Here is a 16,665-nt window from a genome sequence, read left to right as displayed (position 1 = left end):
ACCAATAGAATTTTCTGTGACAGCCGCTGCATTACAGTGTCCAACCTGTATTTTTATTGTGCATAGTCTGTACACCCAATGTTTGTAATTACTAGTCACCTGACCCAATTAGTCACCTACCTAAAAATGTGACAGTTGATGTAAAGGACTGTATGGTTATGAATGTCATGAAGACAGCTGTCAAACAGTAGTACAGTTATTTGTTGAAAATAAATGGGAGGAAATCATTCAAAAAGTGTTAACAATTTTGTATTCTATTTATTGGTAGTTTCTACTTACAGAAGAATGGAATGGCTAGGAGGCATTATTTTCTCCCACCTATGCCAAGTGGCCTGAGCTGGATGGGCATGCCTACCTTTGAGTGGAGTAGGGGGATGCAGGAAATGAGTTTTGTGACTCACGATCAGCAAAGAGTAGCACTGCACCTGCAGATCCCCATGATCTTTGTGACTGGCAATATAAACATTCTGTATTTGTTACTAACCATGTGCATCTCCTACTGAGATACACAAGGATTGGGGCATCGAAACACCTTTGTCTATTCCTTCAGGTAAAATTCTAGTCCCTTCATCTTCGTGTGGGGGAAGTTTAGTCCTCTTCCAGGCAGGCAGCCTGGCTTGTTTGCTTTCTGTGGCTCAGCAATCATTGCAAGCGATGCTAGAGGTTGTGGCTGATTTGTCTGTAGCCCTCTTGGTAGCTGATGTGACGCACTTCCTGGAGTGAACTATAAATTCCACCAACCAACAGCCCCTTTTATTCAAGTGCTGACCAGCCTCTATGGAATCATGTCTGTAATTCAATGATCCACAACACTGGTGCTGTGGATGGGTGGAATCCTGTAAAAAACAATGTTAGAGGTATATCACCTACATGATACATCAGACTAACAATAAAACAAAGAGCTTAACTGCGCAAAGGTCTGACACTTTGTGTTGTGTATTCAGAGTTGTCTGCTGTACAGTGTGATTTCATTATGTACTTCACAGCTAGCCTTTGAGCACAGATGTAGCTAGATAATTTGGTGCTGTGGGCAGTTCTCCAGACCAGTGACCATACTCAACCCAGAGATGAGGACAAAAAGAAAAAACAAATCTGCAACCGCAAGCTGCAAGCTTTTTGCTAAAGTTAATGATACACAGAGTTCCATACTACAAGTGCAAATGCAATCAATATCTGCACTCATTTAGGAAGCCACAGTATTACCTATAACTTCTTAAATGAATGCCAATTCTGCACTCATACCCTCATCAGCAACTGGCAAGTGTGCCCTGTAACAGCCTGTGCCCAGGGCATCTTCAACCTATACCTCATTCTAGTTACAGCTCTGACTTTATGTACCACTGTATGCTTCCTGTTTGTCCTGTGTGACATTGCACTGTAACCTGTGTACTTCTCAGGCTGCACAGAGTTGGAATATTTACCTGCACTGCCTTATTACTGTGCTTGTCACTACCTGTGGGTGCGGTGCTGATACTGCTTGCTGTACCTGGATGATGTCAGTGTGGTGGCTCTGAAAAGGGCAGCTGCAGCAGTCCCAGAGGCTCCCAGGATAGATAACTGTCCTCCATGCCCTCTCAGGACTTTATGTTGCTATGGACAGCTAGAAGACTGTGGCAGGACATACTTCAGAGCTCCCCAAATGTATCTAAGCAGTGGAACTGGACTTTTAGCAGGCTGGATATATTTTCAGCGATGATTCTTATTTGCAAGTGGGCAGTGTTGTAGTGCTGTTCAGGAGCACCCTGCAAGTTCTATATGGGCATCAACCGCCAGGGTTCCAGTGGGTACACTGCATCATAGTAAGGACATATAGGGGACAGACGTACATACACTACATATCTATTTATGTACCAAATTACCAGAGTGCCTATAACTACTAGCTAGGTGACCCTGTGCAATTTTACCATGCTGGAAGTGGAAAATAGATTATTTGTATACCAGAAGTGTAGATGTGTGAGTTGTCGGCCCTGCCAGGGTGATGTGTAGGCACATTAGTTATCAACCCCTTTACATTACACACTAACTGGCATTTTACAGAAAAGTATCCCCTTCCTACTGACATACTAGTGCAAGCATACACCAGGTAAGGCCTTCATTGTCACATGTTTACTCTATAGCAGCCAATAGTGATATCATAATAGGCACACGTTGGTGGCTCTCTTCCAGCCAATCAGTTAGCTCATGGTAAGTGCTGCACTGCTTATTTGTTTTTAGTAATGTCACTTGCATCATCATCTCATTGTAGGCCACGGTTTTGCAGCAGTAGCATTGTCACCTCACAGCAAGAGGTTCTCCCATTCGATTCTTGACTGGACTGCCTTCTGTGTGGAGTCTGCATGTCCTCCACGCGGTCAAGTGGCGTTCGAAAGACATGCGTAAATGGGTGTGCCTTCATTGAAGGTTGGGCATCAAGCTGGCACCTCGGCACCATAAAAATCTACTGCCAGTAATTAGCAGACCGGAGTTCAGCTGTGGTGACCCCTAACCGGGAAAAGCCGAAAGAAGATGCCTTAGTGCCTTTATTAGGCAAGGCTCAAAAGTCAAACCCACCTCCGTAAACAGCACAATTTAACAAAAAACTGAGGGTTATGCTACTCAATGCCAGGAGTTTAAATCTCAAAATGCATGCACTCGAAGTACTCCTCAGTATGGAGAATGTTGACATCTGTGCAGTAACTGAAACTTGGTTCAAGGCTCCAGAGAGCACCCCAGCACTACCGGGCTACAACTCATACCACACGTTTCGGCCACAGAATACAGACCGAAACACAAAAGGAGGGGGTGTATCCATATTCATCAAGGATACCTACACCTCCAAGTTAGTGGCTCAGCATGATACCTCTGAGATCATCAATGTGCAATTAACATCTGGCAAATCTGCAATGCAAATTGTGGCCTTCTACAGATCACCCTCCATGACCCAGGCACACTACTCCACCTTTCTGGAGACACTGGAAAACATGAAGGTCTTACCAAACACCCTGATATTGGGTGATTTCAATTACCCTACCATTCACTGGGAAAACTACTAGAGTACAAATTTCCAGGCCCAGCGCTTCCTGGAATTCATCAACTTGAACACCCTGGATAAGCTGGTAAACTCCCCTACCAGAGGTGAAAACATATTGGACCTGGTCATCACCAACATGGGCGACAGGTGTTCCACACCAGAGGTCAACCCGTCACTGGTTAGATCAGACCATAAACTAATCACTCTGGATGTCCACACCCCACCACCACCCCCAACTAAGGAAACCACAGTAAAAAACTTTTCTAAAGCAAACTTCACCTTACTTAAGACAGAGGTGGTAAGTTTCACAGCCACCACGCTAAAGGATAACGCTGCCCAAGATGCAGAAACCTTTACAAATGCACTCTATGAGCACCTACAAGGATGCATGGATTGTGCCATCCCTAGCAAAACCAAGACTCACTCCTCTAAGAGAAGGAAACCAGTTTGGTGGACCTGCAATAAACAGGCTATACAATAGAAGGAGGAAACTAGTTCAGAAAAAAAGCAAATCACAAGAAGGAAAGACATCCCTGATCAGTATCAGTAAGAAACTGAGGTCCCTCATGAAATCATCCAAGGCTAACTTCAAAAGAAAAATAGCCAAGGATTCAAAAGATAACCACAAAGCCTTCTTTAGCTATGTTAAGAATCTAAGTGGCAACTCGCAGATATGCACTGAACTAGTGCAAAATAGCACAGAATATACTGAACCTACTGATATTGCCAACATCCTGGCAGATAGATTCAATGCAAACTTCACCCCCCTCTCACCTCCAAAAGGGCCCACAACAATACCGGAAAAGTGTAGTGTCCCAAAAATCACAGACGCACAGGTGAAAACAGCCCTTTCAAAAGCCAAAAACACAGCATCAATGGGACCAGATGGTGTCCCAGGCTGCATCTTGCATGAACTACAGAATGAACTAACCCCCCACCTATCCACAGGCTACGTGCCCATAGAATGGTGCACAGCAACGGTTATTCCTCTCCACAAAGGAGGGGCCACAACTGACCCTGGTAACTATCGCCCCATAAGCCTGACTAGCCTGGTCTGCAAGGCTATAGAGTGCATCATCATGGAACTCATTAACAAAGACATTGGGAACCTCCAAACACTTGACCCGACCAAGTTCAGCTTTGTTAAGGGCAGATCATGCCTACTAAACCTGGTTGACTTCTTTGAGACAGTCACCAAGGCCATAGATGAGGGGAAGGTAGTTCACACAGCCTACCTTGACCTTGCCAAGGCTTTTGACACCATTCCCCACTCTGGAATTATAGAAAAACATACCAGCCTGAACATAAATCCCTAGGTCATGAGATGGGTTGCCAACTGACTTACAGACAGAACTAATATGGTAAGAATAGCGGGCTCCAGATTCGACTCTAAACTAGTCACAAGTGGTGTCCCGCAAGGCTCGGTCCAGGGACTCCTACTGTTTGGCATATACTTCTCAGAAGTATAGGCAAACACAGGAGGACTATGGCTAACCAAGTTCGCCGATGACTGCAAACTGGGAGCCATAATTGACTCTCCATCTGACACGGACATCCTCCAAAAGGGCCTTACTGAAATGGACACCTGGTGTCAAAGTCATGGCCTCAAGCTAAACACCAAAAAATGCATAGTCATCCCATTTGGGAAAAACAAAACACCCACAAATTACCATATAGGTGGCAGCCCCCTTAACAAAGAAGAGGTAATAAGAGATCTGGGGACCCAGGTAGATAGTAATCTCTCCTTTGACAATCATATTGCCAAAGTAGTTAGGAAATCCTTCTATGTGGCCCATCTAATTACTAAAGGGTTCGCATCTAGAAATAAAGAGGTTATAGTGCCCCTCTACTCGTCACTCATTAGACCCATCATAGAGTACAATGTCCCATTTGGGATGTACCTCACAAGACACTTCCAACAGCTGGAAAGACCACAAAAGTACCTCATCAAGAGGATTACTGGTCTCAAACATATGTCCTATGCAGCCCGACTGAAAAAACTCCGGCTGTACTCAGTGGCATATCGCTTACTCAGAGGTGATCTCTGCCTGACTTACAAAGCCATGTCCAACTCAGAACTGATGGACATGCTCCACCTAAAGAAATCCAAGTCACTGCGAGCCACGTGCTCTAGTGAGCTAAACCTCACCACAACAATAAATAGAACATGCTGGAGGGATAGATTCCTGTCACAGAGACTCCCCATGCTTTGGAACAAAATTCCAAATTACATCAGGCAGAGCCCCTCACTAACACTCTTCAAGAGAAACCTTGATGAGTGTATGGGTAACAGAAAATACACCCCTGGGATCACTTCATTGGCTCTGCTTGACAGAGGATCAGTTAATTAATCAATGGGGCAGCGAAAGCCGATGCACTCTGGCTAGGCTTATAAATGCCCTCAGGCAGATAGCCCAGGACCTACCTATGAACCTAAGAACAACAACTTGCCATCATCTCACTCTGCCTTTAAGATAGCAGCCCTTAGGGACAGGAAATGCTGCTGAACAAACAGTGCTACTGCTAGAAGTATTTTTGTGGCTTGCAGCTCCACACTTTTGCATTTTATTTTGCTTGACATGCAGCTTGCTGTGCATCTTCTACCATTCGTGACTGTGAAGTACTACTTTCTTTCACAAGCGTTTTGCATGTCTAAGATGGTAGCAAACTGCTTGCTGTCTGCTTATGATATTTTATGCAGTGATTTGTTAGTCTGGCAAGTCTGCTGGAAGTCAGATTAAACTGTGGTTTCAGTTATGACAGTTTTGTTGTTTTTACGGTACATGGTTTTTCCTACAAAAGTTCCTGGATTCAGCAACAATGCTGTTGGTACCAACTGTTGCAGAAGATGGTTACATTAAAAAACTGTTCTAATACATTTGTTTCAACACATCAGCAAAATATCCAGTGTGGTTATTAAGGCCAGTACTAGCTCATTTTAACTGGAGCTCAAAATGTATGTTTGTGTTCATAACAATATAAAATTACATAAAATGTACTACTAAAATATTCTGTGTAGAAACATCATCGTCTTTTAAATATTACATTAATTAACTGTGAATAATCAGAATTTTGAAAATGTAAAAACACAATGCAAGAGACGTTTGGCAGTTGCAAACCTTAAATAATGTGTATTGTTGACCATACCCTCAAAATTATAACAAGAACATGTTTTAGGAATTAATTTGTACAAAACTTAATCATGAGAAATATGGAGGCTTTCTCCATTTAGAGACTCATCTCCAGGCTGATAATGCAATGGCTGTCACATTGTTTATATCTGCAGGTTGCTGTAACTGGAGTAATACTGTGGAATGTATTATAGTGTGCATTTTTAGCCATGTGCCAGAAGTTAAGGGTCAGAGCAAAGACATGATCATCATATAGCAAACACAGGAGGTCCACTAGTGAAAGCAATTGAAAAAGAGGGGCATAACAGCACTCCTAGTAAAAAGAAGGGGTTCTCCCTCCTTTCTAGCTTAAAGCCTGTACACTTTGTTTTAGCTTGATGAGAATGTTTTCTGTCAAAAACATGAAAAGCTGGGAGCTTTGTTTGTTTGAGTCTGACCAATAACGGAGTGGCAGTTAAACCTTTTAAGTCAAGTACTCACGATTTCATACACCTGTGGTGGTGTAAATGTATAATTGTGCCATGGCCATGCTGTAAAAAGGTGAGAGTCAGTAATTTAAGTGCACATCAGAACTCACTGGACTTCTCAGTTAAGATAGGCCCTTCAAAGGATGCACTTAAGAAACACGATTTTAAATTTTAAATACTTTTCAAAATGCTATGGCCATTGCCACTGATACTAAAAGCTAAATCAGAGTCTGCCATGGTGGTCACTATTTCACCTACAGTGGCTCATTCCAGTTATATACATGAGTCAACTGTATAAAATTGTGACTGAATATGTAGTCAAGTTAGAATACAATGGCTTCCAGTAAATGAAGAAAAGGATACATGCTATGATTACCATCTAAGAGGAACTCTTGGAATGTATTACTTAAGAATCGTTATTAATTGTCTTTTTAAAAGGAGCTGACTTGTGTGTGTGTGTGTGTGTGTGTGTGTGTGTGTGTGTGTGTGTGTGTGTGTGTGTGTGTGTGTGTGTGTGTGTGTGTGTGTGTTTTACCTAAAATGACTGAATGTTGTTTTACATAACATAAACATTGCCATGCTTAACTTTTGTAGATTATTCTTCCATTGGAATGGTTTCCATTAAACAAACCTAGTGCTGGTGACTACTTCCATATGGCATATAATGTCATCACACCATTTCTTCTTCTAAAGGTAAATATTGATTTGTTAATATTTGCACACTTTTATTTTGCTTCTTTTGATCATCTCACCATTCACTGCATTTTGAAATTATGTGTACCCATCTAATTTTCTTGGACTATTTTTCTGCATATCTTGGCCATATTTCAGTAACTGAGAAGAAACTATGGTCTTAACTATCGACAGCACATGTATTATTGTAAAACAGTGATGCTTGTTTCATTGTGTAAATGTTTTTGAAGAGAACACTGTATAACATGTACAGGAAGAAGTCTTTATGAACTGGCTGCCTATAAAGGAATGCTGATCCAGCTTTTTCTTTTTGAGTTGCTACGTTTTGTACTTCTCATTTTATGCATATTAGCTAACTTTATTTTATTCAGGCAAATTCTCCAGACTCCTTATCTGGTGTGATTAATGGCCTGGGACCAGTTATAGATTTGTCCTTTTTCTTTGATGCAGGCCGAGTTCTTATCCACCTCATTATCTCTGGTTTGCTAGCGACTGTTGATATCAGATTATGTCTTAGGAGCATGGAAGCTGCTGAGAGTTGTAATATTGCCTAAAAGCTAAACACAGAGAGGGCAGAGCATTGTTTTTATCATCAGAGAAGTGATCCGTCTAAAGGGAATGGGATGCTCATTGCTTTAGTCTGCAATCAGCTACTGGTCCTTTTGGGCCTTACTTCAGATGCATACTAATGAAACAATGAGCAGAAACACAGTACCCATTTGTGAGGCTTTACTCGCAGTATTAGAAAAGTGAGCATCCTTTTACAGCATGCTGATTTATTTCAAATTTGAGAAAGTTAGTGTATGTTATGTAATGTATGTGCTCACCGCATTCTTCTTTTAGTCCAACTGGAAATTTTTCTTTTGTGCCTTCTCAGACCCCTACACCACCCTACTTCCTTTTCCTGTGTCCATGCCTATCTCCCCAATTCCCCTCTGCCAGCAGTCTCAAATGCCAAGCAAGCCTGTGGGTTCCTTTTCCTTTGCTGACAATTTGTATTAACTTACATGGTGGGGTTTAATGAAGTTTGGCGATGTAATATGTTATCAAGGACTTAATGTTGGTGGGACTTAATGCTGGCAGCTGGTTGGCTACTTTCTTCTCATCAGGTAGGATGAGAACATGACTCTACCACTCTGTGCATGCAAAGGTGTCAGTGATATCAGGGTAGCAAATGCTTATCTGTACATGTCCAAATTCTATCCAATGAAGCATCTCACATTTGTTTAGCCTCGGTAGACCTCCTGTATCTCCAAGTTCCTGCATGTGCTAAAAGTCATCCCAACGCTCACTCAAGAAGAAATGCTGTCCCACAGAAACTCACTCTTTTCTTTTTTTGACCAAATTTCTGCCCATAAATCTTTTCCTAAACCCGGGATATCAGTTCATGAAGCCAAAACCTAATTGTTGCACATATATATATATATATATATATATATATATTCTCTTGACATTACATCACTTTGTATGCAGACTCATAGTAAGTTATAAGCACAGGTATAGGTTCATAGTTGGTGACTAGGCTATCAGCCCAAGAGCCATTTTAAGCCAGACTTACACCAGATTTACCAAAAATTGCTGACGTGTCAATATCTCAAGGAATTTTACAGTTGCAATATATTCTTGTACACAGGACATGTTCACAGGTTGCCTCTGCCCATTAGGGACATAGGGGCCAAAACAGGGATAAATGTGTGGTTTTCCATCCATTGGTCCAAAGTATATTTGAATAAGGGTAGGGATGTGCTGGGAAGCCTGTTCCAAAGAAGGGATAACCTTTAAGTCATATACCTGTCTTTCCAATATGTCCTGTCTATATTGCAGAGTTCTAGGTTCTTAGGTCAGGTATTTCTGATGCTAGTTCTTTTGTGGATGTGCAACAGATTCATCAGTGTGGGGATCAGAGGATGCTTTGTAGGCCAGAGGTAGATCACCATGTAGCAGTCTGTAGGAGACCAGGTACATGGCTAAGGTTTGAGGTACTCCACATAAGACTTATTGTTGACTCCCCATATACTTTTTGTAAGGAACCACTGTAGTCTCTTAAGCTGTTGCAAGTGCCTGGTCAGGTAGTTGCCGAGTGGTGCACTGTACTCTATGACTGGTCTGATGAGAGCTGAATACAGAGGAACAATGACCTCCTTGGACCTGGATGTCATGCCCTTACTGTTTTGCAACATAGAATGATTTCCTCACCACATTAGACATGCGGTGGTAAAAGGTCAAACTACTGTCAATAAGTCTTCCCACATGCCTGACTACTGGGTCTACTATCAATGTGGTAATTTCCAGAGATGGCATCTTTGCAAAGGGTACTATTATGCATTAATTGTTTTTGCAATGAGTTATAATCTGTGACTCTGGCACCAACTGTCTGCCTGTGTCAAGCCATCTTGAGGAGTATCTCTGTCTTTATTCAGTGACCATGCCGAATTTATATTTGTCTGCAGACTTGGTCAGCCAGAGGCACTTGACATTTGCCTTGCCTTCACAGAAGCAGATGTTAAAAAGGAGAGGCCCCAGCACCAGTCCCCCTGGGACTCCACAGTTGACTGTCTATTTGTGGAGGTGGATTCTCTGATCTTAACTTCGTGCCTCATCAGTGAATCAGCTGGCTATCCATTGAGTAACATATGGGTTTATGCCTAATTCTTTAAGTTTATCTAGAATGTCTGAGCGAGGTATTGTGTTGAATGCCTTGGTCAGGTTGAGATAGGTGGTGTGCACTGTTTTGCTCTCATCCAGAACTTTAATGACCTTCTCAAAGAAGTCCACCAGGTTAACTAGGTATGACCTGCCTTTGACAAAACAGAACTAGGTGAGGGTCCAGTGTATGTAGGTTTTTCATTCTCATTGTTTATCAGATCCATAGTAATTCTTTCCATGGCCTTACATACGAGACTAGTCAGAATTATGGATCTGTAGTTTTCTGAGTCTATGGAAGGTTCCCCTTGTATAAAGGGATAACCATCACAGTCCTCCAGTTATTTGACACAAATCCTGTCTGGAGCCTATGGTTAAATGTAGATTCTAATGGGCCTGACAGGTCATACTGCAAGCTATTTAGAAGGCATTCTAGGGTGACTGAAGGTGATGGGGGTAAAGCTGGACCTAAGTCTATTGGCCAGCAGATTTGCTACATTCTGTGGCTCTGTACAGATGATTCCATTCACTATTAGTTTGGCACATTGTTGGGTGTTGCTTTTAATGTTGCAAACGTAACTGAGGAAAGCCATATGGTTCTGCTTAGCTTGGGAGGCTATTTCTATTTCAAATTTGGCTTTGGTACCCTTCATTAGTCCCCTGACTTTCTTGTTCAGATTGATAAGGAAGGTTTTACCTTGCTGGGCAATGCAATCCTGTTTTTAGACATGATTTTCTTTCCTGTGTTATACAACCTGTTTGTACTGGGATTCCACCAGGGTGGCTTGTTTTTGGAGGTTGCCCTATGTTTATTTTGGGTAGATAAAGCTGTAACTATGCAGTTATTTACATGATTGTACAGGGTTTCTGTGAACAATTACACACTGGCAGCTGTTTTCTCGGGTTTGGTGGGCTTGGAATGTTTCTAGATTGCTGCTTAGTAGGAGGTAGTTAGCCTTGGAATACATTTGAAATATTCCAGGGTTAGCTGTGGTCCTGGGCTTAATGTTAATCTTGAACAGACAGCTTTGTGGTCAAAATTTCACCAGTAAAGACTTAACACTGGGGGAGTGCATCTTTTCCCCATGTTTGTGAGGACCAAGTCAAGGATATTTGCTCCCCTGGTGGGTGTACAGGCATTCAATGGTGTTTGCGTTTACAATCTCAAAGAATCTCAAGGCCTGCTTGTTTGAGGTCATGTATAATTCTCATTTAATGTTGGGGCAGTTAAAGTCATGAATATTGTGTTGGGTTGAATGCGGAGTATCCCTGTTACATTCAAGTATGTGGTATGAGCTTCCTGAGTCATGGAGGGGGACCTATATCATGTAAGTATATATATGGAATTTTATTTGTGGTACATTGAATGGAAAGACGTTCAAGTGTGTCATACTGTTTGATCAACCTTGAGATAAGTTTTATGTAAATCGAGTGTCCTCCACCTTTAGACCCTACCTGTGCTGTAGATGGTCTGAATGTGGTAGGCATTACAGCCTTGCACTGCTGGGATAAAAGCAGGGCGTTTTGACCTCGGACAATTCGACCCCAATGCAATTTTATACACTTTCATGTTTAAATTTACATTTATTGTCTATGGGAGTAGCTAGTGGACATTTTGACCCCAGACTATTTGACCCCAATTATATAAAAAAAATTTTTTTTAAGTTTTATAAATGCATTTTATTGCTTAATATTTCAATCATGTTTTTTTTTTTTTTTTTACTGGAATTTATTATTTAACTTTTTTATATGTAAATGTTAACATTTTATTTAATTTGCAAATATAATTAATTTAATAAGAGTTTTTTAACTTAACTTTAAAATCAATATTATTTAACATTGCAAACATTAATCTTTTAAATCAGTAGTAATAATATTATTATATTTATTTCAAATGCAAATGTTTTGAACCGTTATATATCCTCATGACTTTTTTCCATTTTTTTTTTTTTTTAGGTAATATTTGACATTTTCTCAGTAACTGTGTGAATGCACGAGCTGTATATAATGTTTTTATTTTCTTTATGCCAAAATGTCTGTGGTTTATTTTTTTCTTGCCTTGCCATTTCAATGGGGGTTGAACTGTCTGGTCAAAATGTCCCTTACCCGCTGGGATGCCCTCTGTGGCTTTAAACTAAATCTAAGTAAATGCACAGATGTCTATATTCTCCAGGATGTGGAGAGATGTAGGGAGTGGTATTTCCTGTTTAGACTCCTGGCATTGAGCAGTAACACCTTTTGATTATTCTGAGTTGTTTTAGCTATGTCAGTAGGTTTATCAGGTTGGCACTGCCTAAAAAGGCACTATGGGGGTTGGACAAGGTTTTAGCCAGTATTCAAAAAACCTAGGGGTGATAGGTGCTGACCACCCTGGCAAAGCAGTGTAGTCCAACTACCATAACCTCCCAGGCAAATATTTCACCTCCTTTCAGTGACATCAAAAACTATACCAATTGTTAAAGTCAGTTATCTTCCATTTGTACTGTGGCATCTTCCTTGGAGAAGTGGAATGCTGCACAGTGCTAGGCTCATACCCACCTGAGATGCATAGTCTGAGAGCTCTAGCATGCCTGTTTTTATATAGTCCAGGGAGATGTGTTTTAGGTCATTTACCCAACATGGATTATGATATTCATACTGGTACTTGTAATGCAATGACATGAGTGAATGCATTATCTGGCAGATCCTGGTCCTGAAAGACAGCTGACTGTGACACTCTCCTTGGTCAGCTTGGTGAGTGGAACATCTGTGTGTCTCCCAATAGAATGCCCTATAAATAAAACATTGTGTTGTGTGTGTTGGCATGCCCCATGGGCTTAGAGGTTGAAACACCTTGTGATTACGTTATGTCTGTCTTGATATATGTTGTCTTAGTAGAGTGCTGTAGAAGTAGCTGTGCATACTTGTTTTGTGTGTAACATCTGGGAGGCCTTTGTGGTTTAGGAAGATAAGAGCCTCAGCATATGTGGGTCTACGTGTCTGGTCCACACTGTGTCTAGCGGGTGTAGTCTGTGTGTTACTACTACCCTGTCCGGTGATGTTTGTGTTGGTAAGTGAGAGCCTTGCCTCCAGTTATGTTGTGTAACTATTTCTCTCATATACTGAATCGGTTTGCTTTAGTTACATTGTGTAACTATTTCTCTCATATACTGAATCGGTTTGCTTTAGAATTAGATGGTTGTCAGTAAGTATGAGACAACTGCTACGTTGCCTCAATGCCCATATCCACCAAGCTGGCTGCAAAGATATTAGGAAAGTGCAAATCCGTGGTTATAGATCCTTAATTTATGTTTTTTCACTACTGGATGGTATAAGAGGGGTTAACAGTTGTCTACTACATTTTTAAAGTGTAGGGCTGTGCTCCTCAATGCAAAAGTCAGTTGCTCTTTAGAGATATGTATGCCTGTTCTGAATGTGCATTCATTTGCCATGAAGAGCTAACATGAGAAAGCCATTTGCATTGATGTCATGTACATCCTTGAAGATCCTTTGATAAAAACTTACTGAAGACTAGCCAACCCGATTAAACGGTAGTATGTATGCATGAATAAATTGTTAGGGCATAGTTTTACCAACGTATATTGCAACTGTAATTATCACCAGTATAAAGTCTTTTAATGATAATTAGTCTGGCAGTTAGCACAGAGTATTAAGGATCTGAGTTGTCTGTGAGCTGCTTCCTGTAGTCAAGGGTACTTGATAAGGGAATATTCCCTTTTCACCACTGTAGTGCGATCTCAGAGTTATATAAGTAGCGGGGGCAAGGATTTTCCCCCCTACATAAATGTATTTAGTGGTTTTTTTTTTTTTTTTTCAATAAACATTTTTTATTATTTTTCACAACCATATTACAAATTCACACATTATATACAATATATACAAGATGCTTCCATTGGTTAATTTCACATATATATCAACCTCATGTATTGATCAAAGATACAGCAATAACAATCAAAAGGAAAATAATAAAAATCCAACATTAACTTAATCAAAGCCAACAATCTGTGTTTTCTATACATTTTCTATCTAATCTAAGGTTGATTTAGACTATACTCTGGTTCCGGAGAATAAGTGGATAGTAACCTCTAAGCCAAAACAATATTAAAAATTTGCTCCCATATTTTTATATTATTGATATTTTTCTTGTGGTCACTAATTAGCAGTTTATGCGCTAAGATGTGTTTTATTGCCAATAATCTGAAATTTTCCCACGATGTCTGGGCTGGGTTCAACCAATTTGTGGCTATATATAATTTCATTAATAGGCAAATATTCATAATTACAATCGTTTTTGATTTATCGAGATTCTCCGGGAATATGAAGAATCATAAACTCCCAAGAGAGTGTTGAACTTTGGTAACCCATTTTTTGTAACTGCAATTTTAATGAATTCCACAATTTATAAATGTACTTACAACTCCAGAACATGTGAAGTAAATCTGCTGTCTGATCTAAGCATTTTGGGCGTATGGGTGAATTCTTATCAAATTTGTGCAAAGTGAGATGAGTATAGTATGCATTGTTAAATATCATCAGCTGCGTAAATACCAATTTCTGAAGGGATACGGACTTTAATGTTAACTCAAATGCCTTCAATATCTTATTGTCATCTGGCAATATCAATTTCTCTCTCCAGTAACTCGATAAAAGAATATAATTATTATACTTCCTCTCTTTTATCAATTTATATGCTGCGGTAATATATTTTCTATCCTGCAACAGCTTCCCATAAATTACGAAATGGTTAAATCCTCCTCTTTCATGTCATAGTTATTAAAATAGTTTATAACCAAGTCTTTTAGCTGTCTTACTATAGTTAAATAGGAAATAGGAAGTTCTATTTCTTTTAGAATATCATGTACTGGTACTCCTAGAAAAGGATATAAATCAGTACAGTTAACTCCATGATTAAAGGGAATTTCTTTAAATCAATCAATTGACCACCAATTGTTAAATTTGGGTTCCTATGAAACGGTTGGAAAACCATCATATATTTTAGTAAATTTAAGGAAGCGAAAAGAGTTTGAATTGCCATTACATAGCTTTTGATGTGCTCCATTAACTTATATTTACTCATTGTCCAATTATTTAAAAGGGCAATGCTTTAGCATTGACTCACTTCATTTATATACTTGTGCGTTAAGAGCACCCATTTGGGTGTCCATTTTCTAGTATTACTATCAGTAAGGCGTCTTTAAAATCCTGTTGGCCTGAATCACTAAATAGTACATTTTGAAATCCGGTAATTCCAATTTTTGGAGCCATCAATTTTTCATATGATATTCTCGTCTTCCTAGGTTCCCAAAGAAATCTTCCCAATCTTACATGAAGCTGTTTGAAAAATGTTTTGGTAATTCTGAGTTGTGCAGCTCTAAAAATATACAACATTCTAGGAAGAACATTCATTCTTATAATAGCTGCTCTTGCCATCATTGGTAACTTCAATCTACTCCATCTTTCCAGATCAATGCTATCTGATCTGTAGTTGACTTTACATTGTTTATAAAAAATCTCTATTTTCAGTTGAGAAGACAATCCCCAGATATTTTATCTTTTCTTCCGTCATTACTTGTCCTATCAAAGGAAGCATTGAAAAAGGTGTGGGTGTCTTTAATGGGAATATTTTAGATTTTAAAATTTAGCTTGTAGTTGGAAATTCTCTCAAAGATTTCTATTGCAGCTAATATTTTTTCAGTATCGGAAACAGGTGTGGTACAATATATGTTTAAATCATCTGCATAGGCAGCCATCCTAACCTTTATTCCATACAGTACAGGAGAATTATAAAAAACATTTTGCTTAAAGTGTAAAAATAAGGGCTCCAAGTAAAGATTAAATAAGATGGGAGATAATGGGCAGCCCTGTCGGGTACCATTCTTGATTTTTATCCTATTCGAGCATTTGTGATTTATAAATAAATTTGTGTATGCATGTTTATATAGTATCCTTAACGTTGAGATAAACTCCTGTGGTATATTAAAATAAGGTAATGTATCAAATAAATAAACCAAATTAACCCTATCAAATGCTTTCTGAGCATCAATAATTAGGGCGTACAAATTCAGGTTTTTATATTTCGCATAAGAGATTAAGGTATGGAGCGTTAAGGTGTTATCCGTGGTCTGTCTCCCATCCATAAACCCCGCCTGTTCCTCTGATATTATTGGGTTTATTACCTTTTTCAGTCTACTCACCAGAATTGATGTCGTGATTTTCATGTCCATATTCAAAAGTGATATAGGCCTGTAAATATCAGGATTTTTGGAATCACCTTTCTCCTTTAATATCAGAACTGTCCTCGAGGCATTAAAATGAGGATCATTAATTCTATTTAGAATGATATAATTAATAGTCTGTGACAATACACTACTCAGAATCTCACTAAAAGATTTGTAGAATTCCGAGGTCAAACTATCTGGGCCTGGGGCTTTATGAGACTTTAGTTTCTTGATTGTCTCGAACACCTCCTCAACTGTAATCGGTTTGATTAAATCTCTATGAAATTCCTTATCAATATTGGGGAAAGTGATTTTCTGTAGAAAATCTTTTCTGTCTTTATCTTGCAAAAGTGTCTGCTTCTCACCATAAATCTGATTAAAAATATTTTCAAAGGTCTTCATGATATCTGTCTTGTCAGTATATGTAGTATTGTTATAGTGTATTTCAGTAATTAATCGTGTTGATTTCATCTGGTTAATGATACGAGCTAATGCTTTCGAGG

General features: G+C 39.6%; 1 protein-coding gene across 1 annotated transcript in view; it reads left to right on the top strand.

The window, feature by feature from the left end:
• The window catches only part of CLN6 (CLN6 transmembrane ER protein), a 351,455-nt gene that overhangs the window by 151,908 nt on the left and 182,882 nt on the right, over positions 1-16,665 (top strand). The window contains exon 3 of the mRNA XM_044077893.1: positions 7,203-7,301. Within this exon, the coding sequence (XP_043933828.1) occupies positions 7,203-7,301 (99 nt within the window). The remainder of the gene's footprint in view (positions 1-7,202; positions 7,302-16,665) is intronic.

This window comes from Protopterus annectens, chromosome 7.part0, assembly GCF_019279795.1.
Source record: "Protopterus annectens isolate FY-2018-M chromosome 7.part0, PAN1.0, whole genome shotgun sequence".
Taxonomy (NCBI): Eukaryota; Metazoa; Chordata; order Ceratodontiformes; family Protopteridae; genus Protopterus; species Protopterus annectens.
This window is presented reverse-complemented; position numbering and strand designations above follow the sequence as displayed.